Source organism: Triticum urartu, chromosome 6 (assembly GCF_003073215.2).
Source record: "Triticum urartu cultivar G1812 chromosome 6, Tu2.1, whole genome shotgun sequence".
NCBI lineage: Eukaryota > Viridiplantae > Streptophyta > Magnoliopsida > Poales > Poaceae > Triticum > Triticum urartu.
Genome location: NC_053027.1, coordinates 513,576,055 through 513,585,875, shown reverse-complemented (window position 1 = coordinate 513,585,875; position 9,821 = coordinate 513,576,055). Strand labels below are relative to the sequence as shown.

Here is a 9,821-nt window from a genome sequence, read left to right as displayed (position 1 = left end):
GATTTAGACAGAGCCCTATTTAAAGTGAATGCGGCAGTCTCTAAAACATAGCCCCAAAATGACAACGGTAAATCGGTAAGAGACATCATAGATCACACCATATCCAATAGAGTGCGATTACGATGTTCGGACACACCATTACGCTGAGGTGTTCCATGCGGCGTGAGTTGTGAAACTATTCCACATTTTCTTAAGTGTGTACCAAATTCGTGACTCAAGTATTCTCCCCCACGATCTGATCGCAAGAACTTGATTTTCTTGTCACGTTGATTCTCAACCTCACTCTAAAATTCCTTGAACTTTTCAAAGGTCTCAGACTTGTGTTTCATTATGTAGACATACCCATATGTACTCAAGTCATCAGTGAGGGTGAGAACATAACGATAGCCACCGCGAGCCTCAACACTCATTGGACCGCACACATCAGTATGTATGATTTCCAATAAGTTGGTTGCTCGCTCCATTGTTCCTGAAAACGGAGTCTTGGTCATTTTACCCATGAGGCATGGTTCACACGTGTCAAATGATTCGTAATCAAGAGACTCTAAAAATCCATCTGCATGGAGCTTCTTCATGCGTTTGACACCTATGTGACCAAGGCGGCAGTGCCACAAGTATGTGGGACTATCATTATCAACCTTACATCTTTTGGTATTCACACTATGAATATGTGTAGCATTACGCTCGAGATTCATTAAGAACTAGATGACCCGTTGCGCCAATGGCGCAAAGAGCGAATTCAAACCAAGCACTGATAGAGTGAGTATAAAAATACGTAGATACCGATTAGAGCATATGGAAATGATTAGCTACAATACAAAGTGTTCTAAGAAGCTTATGAACAAATACATTTTTTGTAGGGTGAACAATATTTTTGTACACCAAATGGTAAAACTAATATGCAGAGGAACAGAATTTGCACATGCGCAATGAGTGAGAAAACTTGTGCAGATAAAGTTCCGCCAACCTGCGAGGTTACATATTTCCTTGCTCTTGTCATATTCGATAATGGGCTAAATCGTTGTTCTTTTTTGTTTCCTTGCCTGTCCAGGTGGTTTGCTCGACCACTCACCGTCAGTTACACCAATGTCCATGTTCTCCATAAGCACCACCTTGGATCTCAGTTTGAAGAGTGAAATTGCCGTGAGGCGGAAGGAGACAATGAAGGAGACAACAAGCCAGGCTTTGAATCACCTTTTTTGCGGCAGTTGTTGGTGAACGCTTGTCAGAGTCGACGGCGGAACTGGCGCTGGGCAGAGAGAGGACTGGGGAATGGGGAATCTGTTTTGATTGGGGATTTAGGTCAAAGCTCAGTACCCCAGACTAATTTGAGAGTGGCATTCCATGAAAATAGACAAACCAGAGGTGCTCGAATTCCATGACCAAATCAGCATACAGACGCAGGAAACCGGAGAGAAACCTTCAACGGAAAAATAGATGATTGCTATGGGTGGTGAACTGATACAAAACCAGACCACGGTGAGCGGGACAGTACCTCTGAAGGTTTGATGGCGTTGCTGGAAATAAATAGTCCACATGAGCACGACGAAGTTGATGAGGAGTAATCATGGCCACCGGTACGACTACAACCCTGCAGCAGCAATCATGCAAGGAAACACCTAGACCATTAACCAAAAGGGCACCCAAGAGTGGCGGACCCTAAGAAAAGAACACAAGCAAGCCTGCAGTAGCATGTGGTTCATATGACAAACAAGCCTGCTTCCCAGGCTCATAATCAAAGCATGTAATCAAGCTTATAATCAAAGCATGTAAACTGTCAAAAGTTCTGTAATACTTTGATTGGCGGAAACAATTAGTGATGTCTGTGTTACCTAATGATAGTTGAAGGAAACAACATCAGATTTGTCAGCAAAATAATATCCAAGAACCTATTTTTGGGGTGATTACTAACATAACCAGCGTACAGACCCGCAGGAATTAAAGTGGTAACTATTGCTTCAGCTTTTGGATTCATGTGCCTATTTTCAGTATGAGAACTCTAGAGTAATTAATATTTGATAATTAACATTCCCAGTCAAGTTTATAGAAATTATGAAAGGCAATTTAGTTTCAGTAGTATCATACGGAAATCTTATTGTAGCGATGATATCCAGCTTTTGGAATCCCCAGCCTTGTTAGCATTATACTATTCTATAAGGAACCCTCACTACTGTTGGAACAATCTGCATCTTCTAATAACATACATGGTATATTAGCTAAAGGTCAAAAAATGGTGAGAGATATAATAGCAGGGTAAATAACAAATATTCCACATGCTCACCTGTGAGAATTGTACTCCAATAATCATGGAAAGGTTATGAAGAATTTAGTACAGAATCATGAATGTGGCCTCCTATAAAACCGTTACTAAATAGGGATGTTATAGAAGACATTAAAGCAGGAAGAAAACAACTTTTTCCATTGAAGAAACATCTTCATGATTTGATTTTTATAGGACATACATACTACACATACATAAAAATCCAAACCCAGTATTTTCAGGGATGGTATAAACATATCCAGGGCTTCTGTATTTTAACTTGAGACTGATTTAGTTCAAACAGAATAAACAGCTTCTACCCCATATTGTTGTAAATTCATCATCAATCAACGAAGCCAAACTAAAAGGGGGGGGGGGGCAAGAGAACCAAGGATAATTTATAAACAATTTGCAACAGTAAACCATACATGCAATGTGCTATTTACAAAGTAATCTGATTATGTTGTCTTTAGCTAGAGAACGCAGAGGAATTGTAAAACTGGGCATAGGGTAGCTACCTAGGCATGTCTCTGAAGCGGGTTGTATCTGAAGACACATGACGAGGTGAATATGGGTCATATACTCTCTTCAGTGGTCGTGATTCCCATAGGCGAACAGTCTATGGACCTTCTTCTAGATCTCCGCCATACTATCTGGAACAGAAGAGGATAATAGCTTTGGATTTAGCACAATTGCTACGGGTTACAGCCATATCAGAAAGGTAAAATCTTGCATACCTTACAGAATAGTAGCTGTAGATTTAGCACAGATCCTATAGATTCAACATAAATTATATTTTTCTATACTGAACCACATCTAAAGGGAAAACATGACAAATTTTTTACCCCAAGACATAAGAAACGAAATCCCTATTGTTTTACAGTAGAAGGACAAGCTTTCATGGACTAAAACACAAAAGCACTGAAATTTGACAGGTCTCATCAATGGAATAAATAGATGTGTATTCTCATCAGTAGCTGCCATAGACAAGCTACGTGACACCTCTGAAATAGTTCGAGGACCTAGGGTGCACTTCATCATAGCAAGAAAACTTCTAAAGAAAAACAACATATAACCACTGACCTGTGGAAGAGTTCAAATAGTTTCCTAAAAAAACAGACATGAAAGGAGCAACGCAAAAGAAAAATTTACAACAGTACCATGAAAAATTTACAACATATAACCACTGACCTGATGATAGCCTCAAAAATATGCACTATAACAACTAATCAGTACATCAGGAGCATGCATAAAAAGAGAGTGAGGCACAATCCGCAAAATAAAATTATGTCTAACATTATTAACTGATTTCAGTACCATGGAAGCATAAAAAGCAGATGAAAATAGGTTCCAGGGAATCCAAGCTGGCATCAGTCATACTAACAACATTTCTGATCCCTTGTCCACTGTATCTTAACTCAATTTCCCATTGTAGTTGCATGTCCATGTATCACAAACACAAATAATTTCCAATGGAATTTTCAGTTCTAAAGAGACTCTCAAGCATAGAACCAACATATTAAGCAATAACTGGACCCATACTCTAAGATGGCTATTAATGCAATATGATACCTAGGCATAAGTCAATTGTATGTTGTAACAGCAAATAAAAGAAGAGAGCTGTTGCTCCTAGTCTTGCATGGAAAAACAGGGCTCCGGAGGTGAATGATCTAAAATGAGGAAAGCCTCAAACAAGGCTGCACAAAGAGGAAAATCATCAAGTGTTTGAATGCTGTGCTACAAGAACTGAATTGATCTAAGAGCTAATATTATTTTCATATTACAGGAGATGATCAGACAGGTTTGAACCTAACTGTGTCAACGACAATGCAGGAACGGACTGGCATCTAGCTTGGCTGGTTTTACCTTGAGCAAAATTGCAATTTCGGAAAGCGGCATGGATTTTCTGAAGAAGCTCTTGCACCCTGTCAACAGTCCCATTGCCTAAGTTCTCTTATAACATCTTATATTGTGGGACGGAGGGAGTACTATTTATTCATTACTTGAATGGAATCAACATCCACTTTCATGCATTGCATATACAGCGACTGGCTCTCTCTGTTGTCCGCTGCCTCATCTCATAACTACTTGTACTAATTGTTGACTGGGCTTGGCTGCTCTCTAAACCAAGACATTGCATTCAAGCACAACGCAGTACCTCCTAATGCAGAAGCTTTAATTAACAGAAGCAAGCATCTGCCAATTTATTCAAGAAAGAACACCACGCCTGAAACACAGTAGGCGTATATCAACTAAATCCAGACACATATATCAGTGGTCAAGACACCAACCGTCACACCTAAAAACATAGGGAAAGTCTGTAGTCCATGTCACAATTATAAATACTTTTTTTTCACCTTAAACTATCACAAAAGAGGCAAATAAAAACACGGTATTAACATATGTGCTCACCCGCAAAAAAACAATAACATAAATGCAGATGAATGCATATTTTTTCTAGGTTCAATACATGTAAGGACATAGTACAAGCTGAAAGCTACCGAAAAGAGGCACATACTTTGTGAAGGAAAGCCTTCCTTGCAATATCTGAAAGCATGGATTTTTTGAAGAAGCTCTTGCATCCGGTCAACAGTCCCATTGTCTGGTTGGAGTGAGGGAGAAATGCAGGTAAGAAGAATGAACAATAAACATCCTGAAGTGAGGGAGAAATAACCAAAAAAAGAGAGTTGCTGCTGAGGAAAAACACATCCATATGCTTACCAGTCGACCCCCTAGCCCCTGTAGTATAATAAAAATTTGCTTCCTTTCCCTTGTGTATGCAGCCCTGTTCTTTGCATCTTCTGTTGCTGACATATCCTGCAAATCAATGACAGGAAAAATTATAATTGACAATAGCAACCATAGTAACAACAGCCGGGTCGAATTCTCTCAACTATACATTGCAAAAAAAGGGTTGTAGCAGTCTCCGGCTTGGCTAGTTTTACCTTGAACAAAATTGCGATTCCAGAAATCAGCATGGATTTTTTGAAGAAGCTCTTGCATCCGGTCAACAGTCCCATTGTCTGGTTGGAGTGGGGGAGAAATGCAGGTAAGAAGAATGAACAACAAACATCCTGAAGTGAGGGAGAAATAACCAAAAAAAGAGAGTTGTTGCTCCTAGTCTTGCATGGAAAAAACAGGGCTCCAGAGGTGAAGTGAATGATCTCTCAACTATAATTGCAAAAAATGAACCAATAAAAAAACACAAAGAACAACCACTATCCCAAATTATTTTTTCTTTCCGAGTTGAATGACTCCTTCCAGAACAAATGGCCAAGCTGGCCATAAAAAGGGACATACAAAAAAAATGTCGATAGAAGTGAATTAGTAAAAACAAAAACAAAAAACTGCATGCGAATAATCAGGACGGGATGAGTGCTTTTAAGCACCATGTCACGAACCAGAGCCATGATGGGGAACATGAAACCAGACTACCAGAGCACAATGTCACCACCCCCATAATAATAACCAGAGGGGGAAGATGGTGGCGAATATATATGGCACAAGTTCTGCAACGAAACCACAGAGCCGGAGAGAGAAGAGAAGTACCTTGTAGATGGGGAACATGAGGAGGCCGAGGGCGCCAGCGAGGCTGCAGTTGGTCCCCTGTAGGAGGAAGAGGAAGAGGCACGCAGCGGGGCTGTTGGAGACAGACGGATTCAGTCGAAAACATCACACCCTAGACTGAAGAAATTGAGGAAGGGGATTATTTCGGTGGGAGGGAGGGGGAGGGGAGGGCACTCACAGGTTGTTGGCATGCTGGATGTCGGGCTCGAGCACCTTGAGCGAGTCCCTGAACAAGCGTCGGCGCCACCATCTCCCCCTCCTCCTCCTCTTCCTCCGCCGCCAGAGGGCGCCGCCGCCACCATCTTCCCCCTCCTGCTCCGCCACAAGAGGCCACCGCCGCCGCCGCCAGAGCAGAGCGCTCGCTGCGAGCTCAAGGTGGCGAGGGCGACGAGGCGGAGGAGGAGGGCTGGGAGGTGGCCGGTGGCGGCTGGGGAGAGGAGAGGAGCGGCTAGGGTTCTGCGGGTGAGGGAGGAGGAAGCGAGCGAGGGGAAAGGGAGAGGAGAGCGTTCGGGACTTATCATCGTGACGCACTACATAGAGGAATAAAAGGAGACGTGGCCGGTGCCGCTAGATAGCCGGACTCGCTCATCTTTTAACTTGTCAATGTCAATAAACCATTCATCATCGAAGCATGATCATAGAACATATCTTTTATATAAATAAAACAACCATTATTCTTGGATTTAAATAAATAGCCATCTCGAATTAAACGTGATTCTGATACAATGTTCATGCTCAAAGCTGGCACTAAATAACAATTATTGAGGTTTAAAACTAATCCCGTAGGTAAATGTAGAGGCAGCGTGCCGACGACGATCACATCGACCTTGGAACCATTCCCGACGCGCATCGTCACCTCGTCCTTCGCCAGTCTCCGCTTATTCCGCAGCTCCTGCTTTGAGTTACAAATGTGAGCAACCGCACCGGTATCAAATACCCAGGAGCTACTACGAGTACTGGTAAGGTACACATCAATTACATGTATATCACATATACCTTTAGTGTTGCCGGCCTTCTTGTCCGCTAAGTATTTGGGGTAGTTCCGCTTCCAGTGACCACTTTCCTTGCAATAAAAACACTCAGTCTCGGGCTTGGGTCCATTCTTTGGCTTCTTCCCGGCAGCTTGCTTACCGGGCGCGGTAACTCCCTTGCCGTCCTTCTTGAAGTTCTTCTTACCCTTGTCTTTCTTGAACTTAGTGGTTTAATTCACCATTAACACTTGATGTTTCTTTTTGATTTCCACCTCTACTGATTTCAGCATTGAATACACCTCAGGAATGGTCTTTTCCATCCCCTGCATATTGAAGTTCATCACAAAGCTCTTGTAGCTCGATGGAAGCGATTGAAGGATTCTGTCAATGACCGCGTCATCCGGGAGATTAACTCCCAGCTGAGTCAAGCGGTTATGCAACCCAAACATTCTGAGTATGTGCTCACTGATAGAACTATTTTCCTCCATCTTACAGCTAAAGAACTTGTCGGAGATTTCATATCTCTCGACCCGGGTGATGGTGTCCTGGACTAGGGGTACTCATCACATCGTCTCCCGATCAGTTGGATTGGGACGAGGACCCCCATGGCCGCATACTCATGGGCTAGTTCGGACAGCTGCCGCATACAAGAAAGATTCCGCAAGACTTGGCGATCAAGACAGGGACTCCACCCCACCGGCTTATTCGGCTAGGACTCTTGTTATCTTAGGCCTCTGGTGTATTATATAAACCGAGGCTAGGCTAGTCGATAGAGATATAGACAACAATCATACCATAGGCTAGCTTCTAGGGTTTTAGCCTCTACGATCTCGTGGTAGATCAACTCTTGTAACACTCATATCATCAATATCAATCAAGCAGGACGTAGGGTATTACCTCCATCAAGAGGGCCCGAACCTGGGTAAACATCGTGTCCCCTGCCTCCTGTTACCATCGATCCTAGACGCACAGTTCGGGACCCCCTACCTGAGATCCGCCGGTTTTGACACTGACATTGGTGCTTTCATTGAGAGTTCCGCGGTGTGATCGACAAAAGGATTGATGGCTCGTCTGCAGGTCAACTGCGATGCCGGCATCTTCGTCGCCGGCTCGACTGGTCACCTTGGCTCGACCGAGGACCATGCTCCATCTCTGATCGTCATGTTCGGACGAGGGCCTTCATCAACATCAACTCCGATCTCTATCAAGATCATGGAGGAATCATCCATGGAGCTCGGGGGCTCAACGTCAACATTGCCCTCGGGCGACCGTGCTGTTTTTCCGAACAACAAACTTGTATCCGCTGCCACCACCTCTTAGAGCATCGCTTTGACGATCCCTTTGGTGGAATTGTGCGGAATTGAGTCTACAACAACCCTGGAAGATTTCGTCGAGTTCCGATGGAGAAATCTCCGACAATCTACGATATACCGGAGCCCTGTCAAATCTGAACGGGAATCTGAACGAGTATAGGGCGTGGTCTCCAGAGCCCAGATCGGAGGTCCTTTGGAAGATCCAACCGTTATATACTGCGGAAATCCCATATCTACCACCCCTCCAAATTTCAGCTAGATCCAACGGTTCAAACTCCGGAAAACTTCCGATGAGTGGACCAATTTTCGGATTTGTTTTCTGCGCGAGTACGGATCCGACCAGAATTCATGTTTCATTATGAACGTGATATTGGACAACCTTTTTAAGGAATTCTCTTCTATGGTATTGTGCGTTGTTTTTAAACACATACCCATAAAATTTTAAGCCTCCTTCGAGGTAATCTTCACCATCACGCTAGTGTCAAACCAGTCCGGCGGTATTGCTCCACGGCTGCCGACCTGCACTACACACATCATCACTTTGTTGAGCCGAGCTCAACTTCTTCGGATCATCATCTCGGCAAGCCGAACAAGAGTCCGGCATCGCAAAGGATAAATCATCACCAACATCGCCGCCCCACGGATTACACGGAGCGGGCATACTGGCATCGCCGCACGGTCGCTTCATCAAGCCGGCATCGACCACGTCACGACCTGCATCGGCAGGGCCGCGCTATTACTTCTTCAAGCTGGTATCCATCACGCCGACCTACTTCGATTCATCGGCTGACATCGAGGCTTCGACATCTCGACTGGACCGGGGCTTCGCCATCTCTTCATCAACCTACTCCGGACACTTCGGCATCACTAGCCGACCAGTTCCGTCGCGTTAGCTGGACCGAGGGCTTTGCCTCGGCGAGCCAACCTTTGCCAGCATTGTCATGCCGTCGTTTTATCGCCCATCAGGCAATGGGTGTGCGGATCGAGTCCCAATTTTGGGAATCACCTTCTTTCGAATTGCTACAACAAATAAACCAGGTGCTATTAATCCCAGTTTTTTTTGCTTATTTGGGTTCATTTTTCCCAAGGAATTATTACTCTGGTTTGTTCATCATATGTACACAGGTCTATCAAATGGTGGCCGCATTAACGACAGTCGCATGGTGGTTCGGTCAGTTTCCGTACATAGTCCGGCGAACGCCGCATCCGGAGCTCGGACCGACCTATGAATTCAGGCTTTGCCACGCCTTTACCGCATCACGCCGACGCCCTGCATCGACATTGAATTCGGCGCCAGGCCATATATTTCTTTTATTACTCACTTTGCATAAATTATCTATCATGCAACGATTTTTTTTAATTATCATTATTACTATTATCTCCGGTTTGCACTATTTTTTGTGCACAGGAAAATGATCCGGGGACTTCGGCGTCACTCTGCCGGTCTGCATTGACCGTGCTATGTCACCACTTCAGCGTGTCGAGCTCTCCGCTCCGCCACCTCGGGACCGGCTTGGGGGATGGAACCTTGTCCCGCGTCAAGCTCGGACCGCGTCATCAATATCGAACACATTAACCAGCTAAGTCGCTTTCATGCTCAAAGCTTTAATTTCTAACTTTCGGTTCGACCAAGCATTATACTTTTTTGGAAAAAAGTTGCTTGTAAAAAATTTCCTTGTCCAAACTTTCTTTGTGACGCGTAAATTCAAA

The 9,821-nt window shown here is 44.0% G+C and overlaps 1 protein-coding gene across 24 annotated transcripts; it reads right to left on the bottom strand.

The window, feature by feature from the left end:
• Positions 1 to 760: 760 nt before the first annotated feature.
• LOC125514699 lies at positions 761 to 6,367 on the bottom strand. Of its 24 annotated transcripts, none has more exons than XR_007286572.1 (10): positions 6,006 to 6,358; positions 5,810 to 5,900; positions 5,206 to 5,283; positions 4,982 to 5,077; positions 4,779 to 4,862; positions 2,998 to 3,032; positions 2,779 to 2,913; positions 2,282 to 2,353; positions 1,496 to 1,591; positions 761 to 1,420 (listed from the first exon to the last, which is right to left on the bottom strand). XR_007286572.1 is itself a non-coding variant. In XM_048680042.1 (7 exons), exons 1-7 carry the CDS (start codon positions 6,075 to 6,077, stop codon positions 2,836 to 2,838), a joined length of 534 nt encoding a protein of 177 aa, XP_048535999.1. In that variant the 5' UTR covers positions 6,078 to 6,358; the 3' UTR covers positions 761 to 2,835. The 24 variants fall into 24 exon arrangements, 1 of the variants encoding a protein (XP_048535999.1); XR_007286571.1 differs by lacking the exon at positions 2,282 to 2,353 and adding an exon at positions 2,086 to 2,192; XR_007286576.1 differs by having other exon boundaries at positions 761 to 1,119; positions 1,195 to 1,281; positions 1,361 to 2,913.
• Between the last annotated feature and the right edge of the window lie 3,454 nt (positions 6,368 to 9,821).